The sequence below is a fragment of the Ambystoma mexicanum genome, chromosome 4q (genome assembly GCF_040938575.1).
Source record: "Ambystoma mexicanum isolate Mex_15411 chromosome 4q, UKY_AmexF1_1, whole genome shotgun sequence".
NCBI classification, from domain to species: domain Eukaryota; kingdom Metazoa; phylum Chordata; class Amphibia; order Caudata; family Ambystomatidae; genus Ambystoma; species Ambystoma mexicanum.
Window position 1 is genome coordinate 624523951 of NC_090928.1, and position 25375 is coordinate 624549325.

At 43.0% G+C, this 25375-nt stretch overlaps 1 protein-coding gene across 1 annotated transcript in view; it reads right to left on the reverse strand.

Annotated features, from left to right (window-relative positions):
* The window catches only part of SLC1A4 (solute carrier family 1 member 4), a 267158-nt gene that overhangs the window by 34157 nt on the left and 207626 nt on the right, over positions 1–25375 (reverse strand). Inside the window, exon 7 of the mRNA XM_069608167.1 lies at positions 8944–9078. Within this exon, the coding sequence (XP_069464268.1) occupies positions 8944–9078 (135 nt within the window). The remainder of the gene's footprint in view (positions 1–8943; positions 9079–25375) is intronic.

Genomic DNA, 25375 nt, shown 5'->3' on the forward strand with positions numbered 1-25375 from the left:
GGAGTTCTATTATTTGGGTATTGAGTAAATAATTATACCCTTCTCACAATATCATGCTGAGCGCTTGCGTGCGTCTATTGGGTGGAATGTCAAACTCATTTATTTCTAGAAATATGCTGCTCGCTTTGCTTCTGCGGCTTTGTTTCTGGAGCAAATCAGGTCATCTCCCTCTTGTGGGCTTGGCACTTCACTACCACAATGGCTGATGGGAGATGTAATGCATCTATAAGCCTATCCAATAGGGGCGTGTCATGCACTAGCGTGCTGTCACCATGGCAGTCCTGCATGTACTGTTGATGTCACATAGGGGGAGTCGAAGTACATCATGATCTCCTTTTTCCCCATGTGCCTCTAGCGCTATTATGAGTGCAACCACTTCTGCTGCTTCGCTGAAAAATGCAAAGCTAATCTCACGCTCGCCACTACTTAAAAATGTTCCACTATAATTTTACGACTGCCATCCCAGTATGCCGCTGTCGTCTGGTCAATTGTTGATGACCCGTTAATAAAGAGTACTTCCCTGCCCCCGAGGGTATTTTCTCTGGCACTCGGAATTATCCCATAATATTCTGGGTTTTTGGTACAGTCGTGTAAATAGTCTCTCTCTTCTACTGGCTCTGAAATGAATGTCGCCGGGTTTACAACTCTACACCTCACTACTTTTACTGCTGGATTTGAGATAATCATCTCATATCTGAGTGCTCTCTGTGTGGTCAATGTGTGTTTAGGCTTCTCAAGAATGGCAAAAAGGGCATGCTCCACGTACAGAGCGGTGCTACAGCCCATTGTGACACTTGCTGATTTCTCTATTGCAAAGGCAGCAGCAGCCAATGCTTGTTTGCAAGGATAATGACCTATCAGCACTGGATCTAAATGTCCACCATAGTAAGCAACCAGTTTGTGCCCTAAGGTAGTCTTCTGTGTGAGCACTGGCATCATCACTACTCCATTTGTGTGTGAAAACAAATACAATTCTGCACTGTAGTTGGGGATTCCCAGGACTGGGGTCGTGAATATTGCCCCTTTTAGTTCACCAAATGCTTCTGTCATCACCCCTGTCCATGTAATTTGCAGCCCCCCTCTAAGCCTCCTTCAGCCCATTTAAAAGAGGTCTAGTGTATGCGCTGTAGACAAACACCCAGCTATGCAATAATTACAGAGAACCAAAAATGGTTGCCTCTCCCTCAACGTCTTTGGCAGCTACATTCTAAAAATCACCTCTGCTCTTTCAGGAGTTACCTTTCTACCATCTTGAGATATTAACTGACCAATATATAAGACCTCCCTCTGGCAGCCCTTTAATTGTGCCCAGTAACTGTCAACAGCTGCACTGAGTCTTTTCGACACTGCTCTTCTGATCTGCTAAATATTAAGATGTTGTCCACGTACTGCCTCGCTAGATAGAGGGTATTGCTTTGCCCTTGGTAAAAACTCTCCTGGCTTGAGCATGATTTTAATAGCTCCTACCCCTTTCAACAGGCAAACGTAATGTGGGCTGTTGGTCCACAATATGCTTGGTACTTGTGCTAAGTCTTCCTCAAGAAAGGGAGGTGGTGCCCTTTTCATCAGGGCCATCTTCTGTGGGACTTCCCTGTAATGGATTCTCACCCAGTAAGTAATGCTCATAAAGAACACTGTTTCAATATCTGAATAGTCACCCCGAAACAATTCTTCGTCTGTCAGGTCAGTCAGTCTGTCTGTGTCCTTCACCTACTGCTATTACTGCTCTCCAAGCTCTTCTCCCATCATCAGCACCGTTTGACTGTCTCCAATTCTAGTGGTAACACCTGTCTTTCTTCCTCGTCTAAGGGGATTTCTGGTCTGAACAAAACCTTGTTTGGTAAGCATGTATGTTCTGTGTAACCACTCTGTCTCTGCTTGCCCACATTGCCCCTTCCATTGTATATTTTGACAATTCTTTTAGAACTAACTTAGCTTCTTCCTGTTTTCTTTCCTCGTGTGTCTTTCTCGCATTCTCCTGTATTAGTCGGCAATAATGCACTATTCTCAATTGAATTTCTGTCCACGGCTTTGCCACCATCCCCACATTTTTTTAAATTTGCTTCTGCACCTGCTTTGGTAATCCCAGACATAGTATGTGGTAAAATCAACCCACTGTTTTGTCCCATGGTTCATGCGTCTTGAGACGCCAATGTTCTTGTATCTCCTGAAGGTAATGAAGTGGGTCTTCGTCCTCACACATTTTGTGTGCCATAATCACGCTTATGTCATAAATGTCTTGGAACTGCACCCTCAGGGCATGCCATACAGTCGCCCTGCAGTTATTAAACAGCGCTCCATTGTGCGCTGTGTTCTGCGGTGTCACTCTGGGACATCCAGCCCATATCTAAACATTGTCAGCTACCTCCATAAGAATGACATAGAGTAAGCGCTTCATGCCATCCACTGCTAGTATCGTCCCTGCCATCAATCTTTCTAATTCGTGAATCCATTTCCCTGCTCCTGCAGTCAATGATGGCAATGTACACCTCAAATTATCCTTATCCATCTGTTGCCACGGTATATATTGTGGTCACCCGCCACCATTTTCTAACAGCGGAAACTGCGTCAGACCCATAGTTTTGTCATATTTCCCTATGTCTTTCGTGATTGTAAATGCTCCTGTCATGCTAGTTCTCTTTCCTCCTGGTAATGCTCTCAACCTCGTATGGAGAACTTTGTCTGCGCTATGCAATCTGCTTTTGGAGCTCTTGATGCGCCTCCCAGGCTCTAACTTTCCCCTTTCTATATCCACCTCTTCAGCCCACAGTGTCTCCCGCTCTGGGTTTATCCACTCAGAGGGGCACTGTGGTCTCCTTCCTTCTTTGTCATTGCTCTACCCTAGTCCCTCGTTTCACCCCATTGTCCCTAAACTGTCATCACTGCCTTCATTCCCCTTGTCCTCAAAGTTTAGTCGCCTCAACATATTTTTCTCTTCCTGTCTCCTTGCAACTCTGTCCAGTGAGTCACTTCCCCCCCTCGATGGGGATCCCACTACACTTCTGCTTGCCCTAGGGACAGCACCGCTATCCCTCCTTCTTCTGTATAGTGTCCCCATCCTCTTCCATATTCCCGCTTCCTCGTTGTCGTCTGAAAGTCTAGGACCAATCATTACATCCTCCACCTGCTTATGGCGTCTCTCCTTACTTCCCTACCTCTCCTGCCTTTTGTTCCTCTCTTCCTCCTCTCTGCGCCGACGTTCTTTAACAATTTTCTCAATCTCCATTTACCTCTTCTCCTTTCTCAATTTCACCTGCCTCTCTTTTTTCCTCAGCCTTTCTCACTGCCTTCTCCTCTATTTCCTTCTGTCTTCTCCTCTTCTCCCTTTCCTCCCTATCCTTCTCTAATTCCTTCCTCAACTGTTCCTGTTCTCTCTTCTCTTCCCTTTCTCTTCACTTGCTCCATTAGTTCTACCCATTCCCTGTCCTCTTCCACCTTCTCCTTTTTCTTTTGTTTCTTAGCTTTCTCCTCCAGGTCTCTGGACTCAGTTACACCCCTTCCATCTAGTTTAAGCAATATCTGTCCTTAAACCCACTCATTCAGTGGAACTGCAGTCTCATTGTCCCCTTTACGTCCATGAGCCACTTTGTCACACCCCGTCAACTTCGCTTGCAGGTCGCTGGGCTCTTTGTGCTCATCAATCATAGCCCCTGTTTTCTTATATAACAGCCTAGCGCCACCAAGTGCGTCATCACTACTATACGCAGGAGGTGCATACACAGGGTTAGTATACCCTGCCACTGCTTTTAACTCCTTCTAGGGGTAACATCCCTGGCATCCTGTCGATGGGTCAGCTGTTTGAGGAGGAGGAGGAGCCGTGGGCGCTTTGCTCCCCGCATCATGCTGACTGAGCATCCATTCCCTCTTGGGTGGGTTCTCTTCCTCAAACATCTTCCATAACTCCAGTATTGCTAATCTGTTGCTTAATTGTTGTCACTTATATGCAGTATGTAAATATGTGGTCATGTGTTGCAGCACAGATTTTGAAAGACTGCCCTCCCCGGGCCATGGTCTCGCCATTTTGCGCTCTGTATCGCAAGTCCATTCCATGCTATACTTGCATATTTTGTCCTGATGCTGCAGAAGGGACTTGCACAAATGTTTAAGGGGAGTATCCCGCTTGATGGCACGTCATTCTCTAACTGCCGACACTTACTTGACCTCAAATCAGGATTTTTTGTACACTTCAAACAATGCCAATTTCTATTTTACAATTGTTGTCAAAAGCGACCCAATTTCTCCAAAACAAAACAACCTCCAGTCTGTTCCAACCGCCTCTACGTCTCACCAATGCTTACAAGGGCGTGTTCCACACATTGGCCATGCTCTAATTTCCACCCTCAAGCCAGAACTACCCAGGTGCTCTTTGAGCCTAACCCAAATGCAACTGCGATCTTCTAGTTTTCCAAAATTTCAATATCACTTTGCCCTGCCAGAAAGCAACGCCTTTTTTAAATTTTTCTTCACCACCAACTCTGTGCCTCAATGCACGCGTCACTCTTGCATCAATGCGTTATGTCCCATTAACAACCTTTTGAGACATCACCAACCACTATGCATAAAAACACTTCAAGTACACTTTCAAACCTCACAATATATAAAAACACCATAACACAAATACCCACTGCCGTCATCCTGCTTTTTCATTCACAGGGGAATCCATCTCTTAAAAGGTTTCAGTCAAGGGTGTGGTCCTTCTTCTACACCATAGCATAGATAACGTTTAATCTGTTTTTTTATTATTTTTATATTTTCTGCAAAGTTTAATAAGGTACCACCTTCTGCAACTTAAGCTAGCACCTCGATACAGTGATCCATCTCGTCATCCATAACCTAGCTAACGCCTATAAACAGGGATTCTCTCATAAATAACACAAAAACCAAATCACAACACACCAATTCCCTCCCCCAATATTTATCAGATTGTTGGACTCATACTTAAACTCAGTGAATCCGCTGAGGTCCTCAGACAAATCTGCCAGTCTTCCTTCCAGTCTGCTCGGCGTCCCACGGGGAGCGGCCAGGAACTTCACCATCTCAGTTTCCATGCGTGGTCAAAGATCTGGTCCTCACGGGACACGCGTATTCCTTGGGGCACGTAGCATGAAAAAAACGGTATTCATCGGGGGTAGTCACCGGGGGACTTAGCAACCGTCCTCTGCTACCACCTGAAATAGGGCACGGTCTGTTGATTTCCCCAAATACAAGCCAGAGGAACTGGTGCAGGGGAAATCCCCTGCACCAAAAACAGGAGAGTTAAACAATTTGACAAAACTCACTGTTAATTGAAAGCTTTCGAAACAGGGATCAAGTTATGGACATCGCATGATTTTCCATACTTTCTCGCTGGTTACAGGCTCGTCATGAAGTTTTAAGGTGAAGTGACGTCACAAAATAAATGCTACATTGCAAAAACCTAATGTGAGATGGGATTGGTTATTACCGTAGGCTACATATAGAAGATATATTGGGTTAGTACTTTCATTGGCTAAATAATATCTGGTGGCTCCTCCTGTGAACACCTCCTAAATGTTGCAACTACAGGCATGCTAGGTTAGCGCACTACCATTGGGTCTTGCAACAAAGTGTGAGCTAGAGTGGAAGGTGGGTAAGGATTGGTCAGAGAGGGTCTTCTCAGCCTTGGTGCTTTGGAAGGTTACCTGTCCATGAACAACTATTCAAAGTGGTGGGAACAGTGCCAAAGGTGCTGGCTGCAACTAACAAGGTTACCATCTCCTATTCTCTAGGCCTTGAGACAGAACATTTAGCTTCCAACTTGATACTACTTTTGTATCTTCTGTCGTCAGTTGGATAGGAACAGTGGTCTCTGTCTCATTTTGAATGAATAGGTTCTGTTCCTCTGCTTCAGATCATGTGTGCGGGGAAACACAAACTTAATTTTCCTGCTCACATTTATGAGGATTTCCAGCTTTTATACATGCAGGTGTCCTATCTCTTCTGCTACTGTGAAACCTCCTCTCCCTCGGCGTCCTTGACCAAAATACGTGCGCTGGCTGCACAGGCAGCCTGGTCTGCACGTCTCTGCGAAATCAGCGTCTTAGGCTTCTCACTGTATTCTCGAGCCCTTTCAGTGCCTTCCATTTATTTCAATGCGGCTGTGGCTTCCATCTTCATTTTCATGGCCACACATGTTAGTTGCATTCAGCGTCAGCAAGCTGTTCATATGTGTTCTTGTGCAACTTGCGATTAGTGCATAGTGAAGGTACATCTGTCCTCTAAGCGGGTCATAAGCATGTTCTTCGTGTCTAGGAGCAATTTAATCTAAATGTCTGCATAGCTTCATGTAGGAATGCATATGTGCTTCATGTCTAATGCATTCATGTAGTAGTCTCAGTCGTGACGTAATCAGCTTTTGCACAGCCACAGTCAGTCTACTTGCTCCATCAATTGCAAACTTATCTCTTCTACGACGACATCAGGATAGAGTTTAAATGGCTGTCTGAGTGAATAGCGTTTCCCACATCTGCGGAACGATGTACACCTTCATTTCTGTGACCTCAAGACGAGGGCGGGGCCAGTGCAATGAGGGCCACGTTCATGTCGCCCTCTTCAACCTGAAGAGGGGCTGAAGGACTTTCAGTAGGGTAATACTGCGTCTCTTGAAGATGGTCATCCCTAGTACCATAAGGGGCTTTCCTTCCCAGGTGATCCTCCCCCTGTGCACTGCCCCAAGAGGGATTATTGCACTATGGACGCACCGTCCTTGCTTGTTGGGAAAGATCTCCCCCGAGGGTAGAGGGGGGAACATCCTCAGATTCGTTACAATTCTTTGTGAGGAGAACATTTCTGAGATGGTTATAGGCATCTATTTGTGACTAAGAAAGAGAGAATCTCAGTCACCATCAGCTTGCATGCCATACACGCGTATGCATTTGTTGTCAGTGACCAGTTTTAGGGAGCCCAAAATCCCAGAGTTGGTAGGAGGAAGGAGAGTGCATTCAATGGCTGTAATTGAGTGTTTGACAACGGTAATCATTGATTATAGTTTTTAGATATTGAGATATCATTTAGAAAATAACTTGATTTTGATGATTTTATGATAGATTTTAAATATATTACTTAAATATTTACATATTTATTAGAATGCCTTTGCAAAATAACCTTATAGACTAAACATGCTTATTGATGTAGCTATTGAAAAGATATTTACTATCAAGAAAATCATCATTTTGTTAATAAGTTATTCAGCTAAGGATAGGGTTTAAACAAACTATACTTGATATGATATGATAAATGGCATGTAAAACGCAACTGTACACAAGTGTTTCTAGGCAGTCAACTGTTCCTATATTTCCAAAACGACTGGCGTATGGACCGAACACGGCTGTAATGTGAACAGTGCAGCGTGAGTGACATCACATAAGGTCATAACGTGATTGTTAGCAGCTTGTCTAAATGAAATTCATAGACAAACTGGGAAGAGCTTGGCTTTCTACGAGCGAACCAAAGGAGGAACACGCAATTTACTAAGATAGCTTTTAAGTGATGTTTTCTGAATTCTTATCATCTTTGATGTTTGATTTAAACGCCTATTGAGGGATTCTTTGCCAAAAATGGCTTTATATGTTTTATTTTAGGTTAAGAACTCTGTGTTTCGCAAGTACATAGAGACGAGAAGTGCAAAGGGAAAACATTGTTAGTTCTGTATTATTAGAAAATAATTTAGAGAAGAGATAATTTGTAAAAAAGGGATGCAATTTGAATATTTCTATGAATTTGTATCGTAGATCACTACATTTCTGTGGTATTTGTGGACAGATATGGACATATTCTTTGGTGGAATCTAATTATTACAAATATATTTTAAGCAATATCAGTTTAGTAGGCCTGAGTGTAATGGAAGATGATGATATAAGGTCATTGTATTAGTACTTCTTAAGTACATAGGTTTCCTTCATAGGAAACCACTAAAGACTATCCCTTGAAGATGGATTGAATACCCAAAAAGCTTTGGGAGTTTTTAACTGAAATCTGGTCTGGATTGCTGTAGAATACACATTGGGTTTGGAAATGTATTTAGCATTTTCGATAGACTACATCTTAACAACATGGACCGCTTTGTAAAACTTGGAATAGAAAAGTGGATAATGGACTTTACTGAGAATGTAAAGTACGTGCATTTTATATATTATGTACACTGACTGAAATTTGATATAAAATATATGTTAATAATATGAATTAGATTTTAATTGTGATAATGTTTCATGGAAGAGATTTTCTCGATTAGAGTGCAGGAGATTAACATCAGAGTTTCTGTTGTTATTGTAAATTGATTTGTAATTGAGTGTGCAACACACAGCCAGTCTTGTGACTAGGAACAAGTGACCACCTCACACGATATGCCTGAATGTGACATTTGTTGTGAGTGACTAAACGGGAGGTGGGCCTTTGACCCAGCAATTGAATCCCCCTTGAATTTCTAGTGCTCTGATTGATCAGCTGAACCTGAGAGGTTTGGCATTCTAAATTGGCCTTCCAAACTCAAGTCCGCACCCAGAAGTTCAGGCACAATTTGGGAGCTCCAGGGAGTCTCGCTAGAAATCACAAATTGATGCAATTTCGAATAAGGAATTTGGAACATTTTGCAAATTTGGCTAACTATGGGTTTCATACAGTACTTCTAGGGGGGGCTGGAGGGATAGCTCAGGGGCAATGTGTTTGTCATGGAAGAAAGGCAATGCAAAGCAACCCAGGTTTTGAAAACCCACCCGCGCTTATAGACTGGTCTACAGTGTTAAGCATGTTATAAAAGTTTAATTAATTAATTAGGGACTACAATTGCATCAAAAACAGAATGAAATGCCTTTTTTTATTTTGGCTTGCCTGAGATTTATTTCTTTGTGGTTCTGCACAGAGGATTTGCAGGAAGCTCCAAGTGCTTGCAGTTGTAACTCCTAGTGGGTCAGACAAATGGCTACTTACACAATCCAGTCGACGGCCAAGATCAGGGAGAGATCGTTGGTGGGCAGTCCAATGGCCTCCAAGATAATTGCTATAGTGAGGACTCCTCCAGCTGGCACACCTGCTGCTCCCACGCTAGCTGCCGTAGCTGTGACCCTGGGAACATGTTCAAACATTGGTTGAGAAATATATTCTAAGTATACTTTCACATTTGTACAACAATAAATTAGGCTTTTTCTTTCAAAGAGTTCTCTGGGATAACATTACATTAAGGATTCACTTGCATACAAACCTAGGGATTTGTTTGACTTAGCACATATAATGCAAGACACTCATTTCTTTCATACTTTTAGAGGTGTAACTATTGTACGTTATCATGTTTTGCTGTACATCCATCAATAGAAACCTTAGAAGTTGAAATGAGATATCAGGTGCTAAAGAAACCAGCAAAACTACATTGAAAACCCCAACAAGGTGCAAAACACAGTCTTTCATTAAATACTGAGCCATCAAACTAAGAAGAAGTCATGGTGGCAATACATATCATTTGGAGCAATACGTCAGAAAAGTGGCAAGCCATGGGTGAATTTGCTAAAACACCATCCACAACCCTTTTAAGTAGGAACCTGATTGAACAGTTAATTGGGTTACCTGTTATAGAGAAGCCTAGATAGCTCATGCAACATTTAATGCATGTGCTGAGCATTCAGACAAGATTTTGTAAAGGTTTAATTGGCACAGACTGTGTGCTGTAACATCACAGCAAGGCTTCAGCCATATTGCAGAAAGAAATGGGGTTATGGTCCTAGGGCAAATAATATAGAATGTTTAAAAAGGAGCTAACCGTTACAATAGAGCAACAGCAGAATTTCTATCTAATGACACTTCCATGCTAGCTTCTGTCTGAGTGAGGGGCTGCAAAGTGAAGAAAACCATGCTTGGGAAAGGGTGGTGCTAGTGGAAAGGGTATAATCCCTTATGGGGTCCAAGGCTTCTTTAAACTCAAATGATATCCCTTTGGGAGATAAGGCCACCCCATGCTTTTTTTGCATGCTGTATGAAAGGCTTTTATTTGCCATACTGATGGACAGGAGTGGAATGCTCTCTCCAAAGAGAAGCAATCGTGGAGAGAAATCAAGCTTGCAGGCAATGACGGGCTCAAGTTCCAGTATAGCCTGCCACCAGAAATGCTGTACCTGACAGCATTCCCAGAACATATATCGCAGAGTATCTATCCCCCTGCAGTTCCTCCAACAGCAAGGCGAAAGAACAAGGCTCATCAAAAGCAAGTCAATAGCAGAGCCACAAAAATATCTAACAACGGTATCTCTCGATTTAAGCTAAAGGACACATCCCCCACCATGTCCCACTAAGACAAGAAGTCTCCAAATTCTATGGTAATCCGATATCCTCTGACCATTGTTTCGACAAGGCTATATTTCTACTTAATACGTCTGACAAGAGCATTCTGTAAAATGGTTTTATTCTGGGAAATTCTCGCTCATTCTTTACTATCGATTGCTGCCAGTTTCATTAGTCTCCCATCTGGGATTATGTTGGACGTTAACAACAATCGCCATGTGCAACCTCTTTTGCCCTTGCTCAAATCATCATTAAATTGTGTGTATGCAACTGGGTCTGACCTTTCGATAAGATCCCCCAACATAACATTCCCCCATTCACCAAGCAGAAAAAACCTGCTACTCTGCTTCAGGGACAGACTGGAGTAAAGTCCCTTCAGCATTAGCCATGTGCGATAAGTATGAAGGTCGATGAACATTTCCTGAAAGAGGTATGCCAGGACCTTCAAGAAAAGCCAATGGGATGACACTGAAGGCAGGAAGGAATTGGAAAGGGAGGGGCATAAGATCTAGTGGGTAGAGGGGCTTTATACTGTTCAATTCCACTTGTCTCCAGGCTCCCGGCTCACCTTCATTCGGCCACCACCAAATATAGCATATTTGCACCACTATCACGTATCCCCTCCGATCTGGTATTCCACCCTAGGGAGTTTAAAGATTGAGGCCCTCAGATGAGCAGTTCTATGATAACAAATGAACTTGGTGAATGGTACTTTTATCTTGCAATAGCAGCTGAGGGAGGGTCCAATGGAAGCATCTGAAATCTACATTTTAACTTCAGCATAGTATTAATTGTAATTGCATGTATTCTGCCATTGATGGATAAAGGGAGAACATTCCATCTCAGAAGGTTGGTTTTTATCCTATTGATGGGCATGTATTGTATGTACTGCCAAATACTTAATAGAATCAAAGTTTCATTTTAAATTAAGCCGGTTAAGTGCCCCCTCCATGAGGGAGGACGGTGAACCTTGGACCTTTGTAATACTCTGCTATAAGTTTGTTTGCTCCGATGCTTGTTTGCAACTGTTTCCACAACATCGATCTGATGCCCATGGCCTGGGGTGCTTTACAAATAAAATAAATAAACAAATAAATACATGGTACCTCGATTGCTGGGTCCCAAGGGATATCAACATTAGTTGTGATTTTTCTAAATTAATTCTATATCCCGCAAGATCACTATATTCATCCAAAATTCTTAGTAATGCTCGAGGGGCTATTTTAGGATGTTAAAAATACATGAGGACATTGTGGGCATACAGCAACATTTTGTTTTCCATTACCCACAAATGCATTTATATCCCATAATGAGCTTGATTGCTGATTTTTTATATAACCTGTTCAACAGCCAGAGCACATAATAAAGGCACACCTCAGGATCTGCATTCAAATTACTACCCCTGATTGAGGGGATAATGGACATCCCTGTGTAGTATCGGTATAAAGGGGGAAAGGGGAGGAGAGACATTCATTACTCAAAACTGAAGCTTTGGGTTTTAATATAACTATAGAGTTTTATTAGCCAAATGAAAAGCAAGACAGGACCTAATTTTCCCTAACTCTAAGAGGGGTTTCCCTGCCTCAACTGAAATACTAATTGGTCTGTCAGAATGTCCGTAACTTAGAGTCCATCGTCATGTGTTAAATCCTATCTCTGTCCCTTACACTTCAAACTACAACTTAAAGTTACATTCCCAGGAGCATGACTCCCTTCTCCTGGTATTAGATTCCATAAAGTCACAAATCAAAAAAAGGTTTTCTTCTACCAGCCAAAAGCCAGGGGCGAATGACTCCCTTCCCCTGGTTGAAAATCCTAAAATATAGTTAACAAAACTAGCCATGGGGAATGTCTCCCTTCCCCTGGCTGAAATGCTATTGTATAGTTCACCACTGTAAACAGGGGGAATGACTCCCTTCCTCTGGCTTCTTAACAATTGTACCTGGTTGGTGAGTACCAGGAGAAGCATTTGTGTATCGGCGCATTATAAATGCCATATCATATCATCTCAGGAGAATGCCTCCCTTCTCCTGGTAGGATTTGCCACTATCACCAACTCCAGCGGGAATGTCTCCCTTCCCATGGATCTTCCTTTTCTTCTTCTATTCTTTGCACTGGAGCTACCTGGCTCATTCGTCTGCCCAGTACTGCCACGAGGAAGAGGACTTTTCACATTGATGATTATTTAGTGTTGGGTCCACAACCCTTGGTTCTCTTCTTTTACTTGCCCCCCTTGGTTCACTCTCCTGCCAAGGACTGCCACGATGAAGATGTCTCAAAATGCTGCTTCTCTTTGCGGTCCCTGACACCTGTTCTCTTCTTTCGCCGGGCTCCTTGATTCAACTTTCCTGCCAAGGACTGCCACGAGGAAGATGATACGTAAAGCAACTTCTCTGGATCTTTCCGACCCTTACCTGGTGGTCAGTGGGACTTAATTGATACCCCAATGGGGAAGCTTTCCTCTTAATTATGTTGTCAGTTTTTCAGGGTCCCAGGCCCTTCTTTGTCTTTTTCTCAGCCCAGAGACCTTCCTACACTCTCTGTGTCCCTGCCGGCCTGCTCGCACCTACTGTTACCTGCAGGGACCCTTGCGTATGGCGACGGCACCACCCGGGTCTTGAGCGGGTCTTCCACCTGCTTCCTCCAGTCGTTTGCTTCGGAGGCTGTCCGCTCCACATGGTTTGGCTCCCTGCAGTATCGGTACTAGGGTGAAGCTGCGCAATTCCCCATCTCAAGGTGTTTGCACTACTGCCTTGCCTGTATGTTGCTGGACCCATCAACTTTGGAGCCTGGCTAGCCGCCTTTTGTCTCCCGACGGCATTCCCTGCTCTTTGGTCTTCGCTGTGCAACTGTTACCGCATCTGGCAGCTTCCACACCTGCTGCTACTCCAGGGCTGGCTTGACAACAATGTAAGTTGTCTGTTGATTTTTATATAATGTTGCCAGTCTGGTTTGGGCCAATTGAATAAGTCCTTCCTCTCTTTCATGGGATCCATTTTCATAAATCCGCAGGGCCAACCCATCCCAGTACCTGGATTAATTGGGTTCCTGTAGCTCTTCTTCATCTTAGTGCTTTTAATGACACTCAAGTTTTCTACCTTGCAACAATACATTGATCTAATGTCTAGAAAGAGCTTAGTAGAAGAAAGAGGGGCCAGAGTGTGGGGGTGGCTTTCTTATAAGGGCTGTACCCTAGATCATCGTCCTTGTCCCCAGAGAGAGTGTCCCTACCCATGAGATCCTCCCACTGTCTACTACCACCAGGGGGCTATCGAGTAGCCGCCTCCTCTCCATGGGCTCATGGAAAGGGGCTCCCCTCCGTGGAGAAGTGATGCCAATTGCAGGCTCGTCACACGCTGCATTACCGCACTGCTGTACCACAACTTTGGTGATGAGGCGTCCAGCTAGCAACCCCTTATTCCAATTCCAACAGGAAATGTGTGATATAAATCTATGGGAAAAACATCCCGGCCCGCTGCCTTTCCTATATTAAGAGATTTGATGGCTGTAATGAAGATATCTGCTGCTATTTTGTAATTCAGCCTTTACAGCTGCTCCAGCGAGACCTGTGGAAGAGTCATATCTTAAAAGTAATCCTGAGTTTGGGTAGGAAACTTCTTACGTGGCAGAGACCATAAGTTACGTTAGTAAATAGGAGAAATTGATCATGAATACTTAAGGTATCACGTCATGTTTTTTCTTAAGCATCAATTCAACAGTATTCACCCGCTGATAACACCTAAGGGAGTTTACTAGTAGTTCCAGCAGTATATTCCTCTCTTCGGACAAGGTTTGTCTATATTTGTGAGGCATTTTGCAGCTCTTGTTTTTCTAGTTCTATTCCCACCTTAGTCATAGTGTGCCATAATTGTAAGGGGCCAAAGAGTTTATGTTCATTTTCAGCTTTAGATATTTCCATTAAAAGACTGGCTTCTTTCATGCGAAAGGTTCATCATTTACTCGACCAGAGAGGCATACACTGACTGCCCATACACACTGTCAGAGAATCTCAGCATTTATTATTGTGAACATATCGATTATAAATGGATTACCAAACGTTCTCAATCATGTCTTGTAATGCATTCTAAATGTCTGAATATTTAAGCACTGCAAGGTTTAATCTCCACTTGGGTAACTGCGTGGGAACCTAAGGAGATACAATGTGATAGGAGCTTGGCCTGACCAGGTAATTGGGAGAATATTAGGTGCAACCACATACAGTATTAGGGATTTGGGGTGAACCACATGTTAAGCCTGGCATAGCTATCCTGAGGGGAAGAATACAATGCCATGTTTGCCTCGCTAGCATGCATGGTTCTCCAAACATCAACATACAAATAACTTATCTGTAAGATCTGTAGGGGCTATTACGACCCTGTAGCCCTTCCCGGTACATAGTGGTTTCTTATCTACCCCTTCTGACATAACCACATTAAATTCTCTGCCTGGAAAAATTATTTGGGATAGAAAACTGGTGCATCTCTCAAATAGGTCTGATTGAAACCAGGCTTGTCATCCACAGGACTGTGTATATAGTCACCAAAGTTATATCTTGATTGGCTATAGTACCCCTAGCAACCTGAAATTGCACCCTGCATCATCATTATAGATTTACATGTAAATGGAACATACTTGGCTATCAAAATCAAGACCCCTTTTTCTTGCTAATGTACACAGGGTAGTAAAGCCTCTGCCCCAACCGAACCTCTACAAATCTCCCAGACTGTGTCGTGACTAGTAGGTTCTATTGGTAAAAAGTTATGTCGATTTGCAGATCCGTAACTTGCTTAAGTAATTGCTGCTCATCAACTGGGTGACCAAAGCCGGTCACATTATAGGTGACTAAAGTAAGCAACAACATGAGGCAAGAGTCTCAAACAACTGTATGACTGTGAAACCTTCAGAGTTGCAGTTACCCATTAAGTCCCTCCCGTCTTCCCCTATACCTTTCTCATGAAGAGACGTGATGATAGCATCCCATACCTCTGTATAGGATATCCATGAAATCCATTTTGTATCCCCTGCTTTAGCCTGTCTTTAAAAAAGCAACCTGCCATGCTAGAGAAACTTACCAAGTAAAACCAAAAAGTGCATGTATTCATTATAGATCCAATAAGAAACAATACTTGCCCACTGAACATATATTGTGGGAGCTTCTGCTAGCTATTCAAACTCACTATCAAGAGAACATACTACAGATAACCACCTCAATGCTGTAAAGTGGTGGGTGCTTGTTGTAGGAGGTGCTTTTTACCTACATTCCTGACCATGACCGAATTCGTTCTAGGGTCCACCGCCTCATCAAAAGAAGATATGGCCTGCATCATGTGCAATAATACATCTTTCTGTATTAAAGTCAAAGTCAGTATTGATAACACTACAGTTTAGTGACAATACTAACATTCAAGTGTCTCAATACATCAAGGATAAATCACATATTCTGATCTATTAGACTGGATAGAGTACCTGTTTTCCTCTGAACTCAACTGTTCTTCCAAGATTATCAGAAGAACAATCTGGTTATGGCCCTTGAACCCAAGAATACTTTTAACCTCTTTCCAGGATATCTTTTAGATCACTTCACTGTTTCCATCCATATCATGCACAATAACAATTCCAACTGAGCAGTGCTGACCCTATCCATGTCTCCAGCTGCAGCTCTTTGCATTTCACTAGGAAATGTATCTTGCAGTAGAACATCAATTTGGCACATGAACTGCCAAGTGTCCTCAGGACAGTCAAACCTGTGCCATTTGTTATTAAAACAGGTTTGCCATTAAATTGCAGCTGAAGGACCACAGGAAATAGAAGGTATTATCAAAGCGACAAACCCTTGAGGATTCCATTTAACGCTCTACAGCTCATGGGCATCTCTACTGAAAACTCTTACAACAGAGACACACCTGGGAAAACAACACTAACAGTGTAGTGTTGATGATCCAGTCCTACCGTGGAATGACTAAATAAACCAACCTCAAAAAAGGGCCTGGATCAATGTTGAGGTGTGCAGTGTAGGGACACCATCTTTACTCTCAATTTCATTTATATAAAATCAAATTAATTCAATATCCAAAAATACACATATGTACACACACAAGCCACAAAATCGGTTAAAATACTAATATATCAACAACTTACTATGATATGATATGATATGGCATTTGTAACGCGCCTATACACAAGTGTTTCAAGGCGCGACGAGGCAGGGAGGGGGGAAACAGGGAGAGGACAGACAACGATCCTACTAGGCCAGGTGTCATTCAGACCGCGCAAGTGCAGGGGTAGGGGAAAGGGAAAAGTGCAGTACAAGGTAAGTAGAATAGAAATAAATAGATAAATAAATAAATAGGGCCAGCTGGTGGCAAGTGCAAGGTAAGTGCAGAACAAGTGCTGGGAAGGGGGGGCTGTAGGGATACAGAGAACAGTCCCGCAGTGCAGAGGTTGCCAGGGAGGCAGTGCAGGAGGAGAGTGGCTGGGCCCAGGACCGAGGTCGGTGAGAGTGGCCAAGTTTCAGATTCAGTGCAGAATTTAGTGAAGAATTAGCAGGGGAGAGGGAGAGAGAAAGCAGAAGCAAAGAGGAAGGTTTTGAGGTGCTTCCGGAACCGGAGATGGTTCTCCTCAAGTTTCAGGGAGGCAGGAAGGCTGTTCCAGAGGGAGGCCCCTGCCGCAGAGAGAGATCTACCCCCAGCTCGTTGCTTCGTGTTCCAAACATGAAAAACATTTTTATAAATTCAATCAAAATAACATCTTCAATCAGTAATCCAAAGTGAAAATAGAAAGTACCAAGACCCCAAGAAAATAATTAGAATCAAGATCACTAAATGCATCACTCACCCTATACACCCATACTCACAACAAATTATAGTTTAGAACCAGCTGTTTATACAAAATATTAAAACACAACACACTCTTCAATACAAAGACAAAAAGCAAACAATCATGCCTTCGAAATAGGCTTTTATTTTATAAAAGCATACTAGATTGTATGCAAGAAGGCCGTCTCATACCCTCTCACAATGGTTGTAGAATTAGCAGAAGACATTCCTAGATCTTCTCTGAAGAATGTCATCAGATATGCCTGCAAATCCTGACTCTCAGCGTCTTTGGATACACCCAGTATGTGCAGGTTATTGCATTTTGGGTGGTTTTCCTGATCTACCCAGGCATTGAAGCTCTGTTTTTCTCTGATCGGAGGCAAGTGTATCATACTTATCTTCAGAGGCACTTATTCAGTGCTCGTTGTCTACCAACATACGTTTTTTCAGGTATTCATGTTTTGCTGTCTTTAATCGTTCTGCTTTTTGTCAACCTATAGGTCATAAACACCCTACATCACACGATAAAAAATAAAACATCAAATATAATTACTTACGGTCAATTACAATCTGTTAAAACAATGTAAAGATAAAGTGCAGCATTATAATAACTGTACAAATTATATGTAAAAAGAACCTCAACAGGTGCTGTGAAGAATAGGCATGCCAAATCAATCAACATCATTCTAAACAATTTTAAATGTAAAATATACAATCACTGTAGTTTTACACAAAAGAAATGGATGATATTCTACATACTTCAGTATACCAGAACAATACATTCCTGCCTATATGACAACATAAGGGGTGAGGAAAAAGCTATTGTCAGGATCAAGGCCACCACAAAAATCAATACTACTTCCTAGTTCAATTTGAAACAGTTTCCAAGGCGATATATGTCCGCATGTATCACAATCTAAGGGCGAAAATAACCTCCATGATCTATCACACGACCACCAAGGTGCCAATGCCACACCGCATTCCCCTATTTGCCCAACAGATGATATTTCAATAACCTATTACAGAAAAAGGGCACATCATGATAAACATCTAAATCTCCTTCACTTTGTCCAGATCACTCCCCATGCAATATGTTGCTAGGCTATCTTTGGCATTGATGCACAGAACCATTGCTCCTTCAGTGTATCTGATCAGACAAATTTAACCAAAAGAAAGTGGCTTATGAATCTTTTTTCTGATATTGCCATAGTGTGGGCAAATCAAAACAAAATGTATGATAGTTTTGCTCACGTTCTGGCAGAATGGCCAGAACGGTGCAATTGAACTACTGCATGTGTTTCTATTTGCAGCTACAGGTAAAATCCCAAAGCGTAGATACGTAAATAATGATCTCATTTGATTCGTTTGCATGTGGCCCAAGTAAGCCTCATAACCAAGTGCTGGTTTTAGGGCCCAATACCTTATAGATTGGTTTGATTGGGATAACTTGGCCATATCTCCCGGAGCACGTATTGAGGCATATGCTTCTTTAATACGTGGTTTAATGCTGTTATTCATTGCACCCGGTGCACACCATAAATCAGTCATGCCAATGGCAAAGAAGTTATTATTCAAGTGCAAAAACCATGGCAAATGGTTACTCCCCTCCAGAGCCATGACAACAAGCAATGCTTCTCTATATTTAACCAAATCAGCATTCATCCAACACGCACCCAATAATACAGTGCTGTAGATTTACAAATCTCCCCAATACTCAGAAGATCCACCTCTAAGCAGGCAAGGAGGATGAATGCGTTGGGCGGTAGTCCCAGGATGCTCTTAATAATAGTGTCCCACAAGGTGCCAGTCTATCTCCACTCCTATTCAATCTTTACCTGAGGTGTCTCTGCATAGAGCTCAATAACATCAGAGCTCATTTAGAAAACGATGCAGATGACACCCAGCTGGTGGTGGAGCTGAGTGGTTGCTACACCAGCGATAGCATCAGGGTGGCGGAACTATACAAAGCCTGGATGGAAAGGAACTGGATGTGTTTAAATGGAAGTAAAACAGAGATGATGATATTTGGCTCTCACCAAGCTCAAGCCAAGCTAAGCCAAGAGTACAGGTCATTTACCATCAAAGACTCTCCTATCTTAGTGGCCGAGACAGTGAAAACTCTGGGGCTAATCCTGGAATGATCCTTGGGCGCTGAAGCACAGGTTACCTACCTTAACAAGAATTGCCAGTACTCCCTATGCCTTCTTAAATCCATCCGACCCTACCTGAGTGAGGGATATTGTGCCACCATAGCTGGAAAATGGAATAGCCTACTTATACAGCTAAGACGCGGATCAAACTACACAACTTTCAGAAAAATCCTGAAAACACACTTACTTAAGTGAAGGAGTGAAGGTTCTGGCCTAGTAACTCCGTTCAGACTCTCAGCACTTGTCCTGTTTTATATGTAAGTCCTTTGTCTTTATGGGTGCGCCCCGAAGCCCGTGGGCTTCGGCACATTATAAACAAATAAAAAGAAATAAACTTGTGCTCGATAACCAGTAGGCTTCCGCTATTATTCCAGCCCCAGAGCTCGGGACCGTATAGTGCCGCCTGCCTGGCCTGCTTTTTATAAGCTTCGAGGGACACTCCCTCCATCCCTGTGCTCTCTTGTGAATCTTGATATAGCGCCACTATATCTGGCTAACATAGCCCCGGCTCTCACTGGCTGTCCTTTCCAACTACAGTCCTCTCTCATTCTCAAACCCAGATAGTCATTCGTATTTGACCTGTTCAATGGGGCTTTCATGAAGGTCCAACTTCAGGGTTTGTTTCTTTTACATAGGCCAGGAGGATAGCTCAGGGGCAACGCATTTGTCTTGGAAGCAAGACGACGCATTGCAACACAGATTCGAATCCTGGGCTCGTACTTAGAAACTGGTCCGCAGGGTATTAAGCACGTTATAAAAGAACAATTATAATTTTATTCATAGCCGCCTAAAGACCAGGGTCTTAGTTTTCCGGACATTTATAGACAAACCATTTTCCTCACAAACCGTTGAAAAAACCTCCAGTTGTCTCCAATTCCTACTGGGGTGTGAAAGAGTATGACTGTGTCGAAACATATGGAGTGGCAATCTGTCTCGAGCCAATGCTGGGGCATCCGCCCGCATGTCTAAAACATCAGTAATAACTCCATTTATAAAAACACCAAATGGTTTAGGGCTAGCACACAACCCTGTCGAACTCCTATCTCAACATTTAGAAGTATCTTTAATCTTAAACATTATGTCTTGGATCAATTGTTGTTTTCTATTCCATATTTTTAATCTCTTGCACTGTGGCCTGTATTTAAGCAGACCTATCCTCTGTTGCTGGTCCCCATGCCGTCCGTCTAGTGGAGTGAGATCCTTTTGCCACCCGTACAGTGGAGTGAGATCCTTTTACTGAAAGACTGCGGCTTCACACAACCAGAGTCGGATTCAGATGTTGCCGGTGGCATGTTAGTTAAGCATAGTCTGCAGAGGAGTGATATGTATATATTTAGTGTGTTTTTGCACACCCACCATGGGGAGGTCAATGTATGCAAAGCTACCCATGTCTCAAAAGGAGTCTATCCTAGACAATGAGACTGCACCACCTTGTGCCAACCAGCATAAGTAAGGCGTCTGGTGCCATAGGATGTTTAGCCAACAAGCTCATCCAAGGCAAAGATTTATGTCAATCAAGTGAGTAGGTATTTGCGCAACAGGGAGGGTGAAAGTACACCGTGAATTAAATCACTAAAGATGTATGTGTCCTTGGGAGCCATAAATCAATGTGGACTGCTATAGCTAAATCGGGGTTTACAACAAGGTTTATGTGTTATATTTATTTGTTTGGGTGTCCAGCCACAACAGATTTTGTTTTCTTTGGTGGGGCATTTACATTTTTGAACAAAGAGGAGCTGCTGCCTTTAACAAAGATGGCCTCTCATCAAATCACTTCACCCTGCATATGTTCATATACATGACCCCTCATTACATCTCCTGAACATTGTAAGAAGACTGGTGTTTTGTATCTTTACATCCTTGTTTGGGCACCACCACATTCATGCCTGCTACCTCATCTACATGTAACCCCCTGATGGGTATGGGGTTCCCATTAACCATAGGCTGGGCTTTGGGGACGCCCCTTCCTGGTGTACATCAAAAAGCACACGTGTCACAACTCACTAGGGCTGAAGGTATGAAATACATTTAAAGTGCACTGAAAAGTGTAACACACTGTTGTCATGTTATATCTATTATTAGTTATGTGAATTGTATGTGAAATGTAAGTGTTATTGTTTTAGGTTTGATGCAGTGTGTATTATCTGTACACCTATGTATTGTTATTAGGAAAGGGGCAATGCATTTTATCTCTCCTGGTGAGGTCTTGGCCACTACAAAGACCGTTGCTACAAAATGTCCTTCATGTGACCTTTGTGAGAACCTATCAGGGCTCATGGAATGTTGAGGAAGTGGCAGTTGAAGGCAGTGGCAGAGGGGTTGGAGAGAAAGCAGCTGTGGCAGCCTGTCCTGTAGTTAAGCTCTCCACAGACTATACAAATATCTTGATTTATATATACTCTCTGAGAGAAAACAAAACCTATTTCTTTTAATATAGGTTGCATTAAACCTGTTTTCTGGCATCAGCTTAGCCCTGCTCATTATATCAGCACTCACCGGTTCCTGAGAAGATTTGTACATGGGGTAAAGTGTGTGGCTCTTCATTTCAATCTGACTTCACTTGTGAAGAGGTAAGGGTTATTTTTTAGATTTGTAAATGTGCCAGAGAGTTCCAATCTCTGACAGTTTGACTGGACTTCCTGGTGAGGAAAGCACCATTTGATTTGCCTTCATGTCATGGGATTAGAGAGAGAAAGGCTGGTCCCAGAGGACGCTCTCTCGCTCTCTTCCTCTCTCTGGCTCAGGGGAGATAAGAAATGTAAACACAGAAGCTGCAGCCAAGTTATTTATGAAAGGAATACAGACTTCATTACAAACCCTGTTTATACAAGGTATGAAAATGTATTGGGGATTCCTATAAATGAAAGGCTGCCAGAGACTTTTGATTATGCTTGTGGAAGTTAAGGAACATTTCTGTTTGCAAGGCAACTGTACTGTAATGTAAATTGGGTTTGAATTGTTTTTGTCTTTTGAGCCCCCACCCCTCACTGTCAGCTGTATAAATTACTTTAACAGTGTCCATATTTTCATGGGGCTACCTGCACTGTCTCCCATACGTTTTTAAATGGATTTCCTGACACCCTTCTGGCTTTTTTTCTTTCCACCTCTATACACCCGACATCTACTGCTTGCCCTGTTTCCTCCTCTCGCCTTCTTGCCCTCCCTAGGGACGACATGGCCTACCAGAACCATCCTAAGCGGACTTCTCCTCTCACTAACACCTCCTTCTCTCCAAATTCGGCCTTTGCCTCCTGTTACCTGCTCCATCTCCTTCTCAATACCTCCTCTTCTTCTTGGTGTTACCACCTCCTTCCAGGATATCTCCTCTATTGCCGATGTTGCCACCTTCTCCAAAACACCATCTAGATCACTTGTTGCCACCACCTTTAGAATATCACCTCTACTGCATTTTGTTGATACCTCCTCCTTCAGAATACCACCACTACCACCCATTATTGCCATATCCTTCAGAATACTGCCTCTACGATCTGTGGTTACCACTCCACCAGAATATCTTTCCTAGCTCCTGCTGTTGCCACTTCTTCCAGAATACCAACTCTAAAAGCTGTGGTTGCAACCTCTTTCAAAATATCCCTCACCATCTTTTGCCTATACATGCTATGAATACCACTTCGATTGCCTGTTGCTACCTCCTCCAAAATACCACCTCTACAACCTGTGGTTAACACCACCTCCAAAATACTTCCTCTACCACATGTTTCCACCTCTTCTGGAATACCACCTCTATCACACATTGTTTGCACTGGCTCAAGAATATCACATCTACCACCTTTAGTTAGCCCCTCCTCCAGAAAGCCACCTCTAAAGACTGTGGTTACCACCTCCAAAATACCCCTCTAAAACCTGTTTTCGACATCTTCTTGAATACCATCTCTATCACCTTTGTGTAGCCCCTCCTCCAGAATGTTACCACTGGTACCTGATGTTGGCATCGCCTCCATGGTGCTCTACAACCAGTGGTTACCACCAGCTACAAAATATGCCTCTACCACATGTTGCTTCTACCTCGTACATAATACCACCTCTGCCACTCATTGTTACCACCACCTCCAGAATACCACTTCTACCACCTGTGGTTACCACTGCACCAGAATATCATCCCTACCATGTGTTGTTGCGACCTCTTCAAGATACCAACTCTACAAACTGTGGTTGACAGCGCTTTCAAAATACCCCTCACCACATGTTGCTTCTAGATGCTCCAGAATACCATCTCTATTGCCTGCTGCCACTTCCTCTAGAATGCCACCTCTACCACCTGTCATTACCCCTCCTCCAGAATACTACTTCTAACACCTGTAGTTACCAATCCACCAGCTCCACCATACCACCTCTACCCCATTGCCACCTCCTCTAAACTCAAATTCACAACTTCTTACCATCTTTTCTGCTCCGGTTTCTCCATGCTCTTCCGTCTCACCCATCTCTGAAATTCTGATGTTTGCTAACCACCTCCAAACTCCAACTTCCTGCTCCAACAACCCACACTGACTGACTGGGTTCACTGTTTCTTAGAGTGTTCTGTTCCTTCACCCTGGGTTTAGCTCTCTCAGTGGCTGCATCTGTGTTCGGTAAGTGGACAGCACTGGGAGTGGTTGGCGTTCTTGGCTTCCCCTGGGTTTACTTTGAGCTTCAAGGGCTGGACCACACCTTTATCTGGCCTGGTCACCACCTTGGAATACACTTTCCCTTTCTGTGTTAGTGCTTAATACTTCCTGGGAAGGAAACAGCCCCTCTGATTTTTCAGCATGTGATTCTGAAAGTGGTAACGCTTCTGAGCAGTTTTCTAACTACTTCCTAAAATTAAAGCAATTATTGATTGTTGGTAAAAGAAATCAGCCATGTATCTTTGCAGAGTACATGTGTGCTTTAGCACCTTCAAGCATTTGTTGTGCTAGATGGAATTACCAAGAAAATACTTCAGACCCAATATCCGGACAGACTCAAAGGAGATGGTAAAATACTGCTTTAATCTCAAGAAGTAAAGCAGGGCGAAAAAACACTCATCAATTTGACTCATGCAGGATCACACTGTTTTTTCAGCCATGCGTAGTTTATATAATGCTAGATGCCTCATCTATGATGTCATCCTACGTGGTAAACTTCAAAAACCTATCGAGGGGTGGGATTTGATTAGGGAATCATCTCTGCATATAGAAAATATGTGTGTTTGTACCTCATTGGTGGTCTCTTTTCTGTGAGACACACCCTGAGCTACTTCTAATCACATGGTATAAGGTAATCATCACAGCAGAAAATGTGGAAGTGGACTAATATTTTGCAACATTGTATGAAAACGTGCATGACAGGTGCTTCTAATTGGTTGGCAACCCAAATCCAACCTTGGAGATTCGGCTTGTTAGCAGCATGTGCATAGCAACGAACCCCAGGTTGTTGGAGATCCGTCAGCTTTTCCTTTGTTTCCCAATTTGGCCACCCTCTCTCATCAGTAGGCCTCATGCCAGTGTCTTCTGTTTGAAGGTTGACCATGCCAGTCCGCAAAGTCTCGGGACATCCGAGGGAGTGTAGGTACATTGCTATTTTAGCTGCAGGCCTAATGAATAGCACTTGTTTGCAAGCTCTTCATCACGTTTTGCAAGACCATGAATGTGTCCATATCGACAGTGCTTTTAACCTTATTTGATTCAGCTTTGGCTGGGTGCAGTTCTCCTTTTGTCCTTTAGAGACTTGCTGATTCTATCCCATATTGACCTAATGCCTTTTAATCATCCTATATTTGGCTTCAGTGAATGTTAACGTTCCTCCTCATCTTTAGAAAATATGTCCTTGCGCATTTTTTGCTGCTTGTAGACTCCCATCGTCCTTTTTCTTCTTCTCTCGAAATAGCATCCTTGGTTCAAAGCCAAAGTACTCCCCTATTTCACAAGGAAAACAGCTTCTGCATTGTCTCTCCACCTTTAAGATCCTTGGCTCGTATTTTTGAGCTTGAATGGGTTTATTGACATGAGCCGTTGTCCACCTTGTTCTGATGGTAGTCCTAAATGTTGAATATATACCTCTCATCCGCAAGCTTCTATGTATTCTTTCTACCTTGCGTTTCAGCGTATTCACAGTTATTGATCACTTCATTCTTCTTTGTATTCG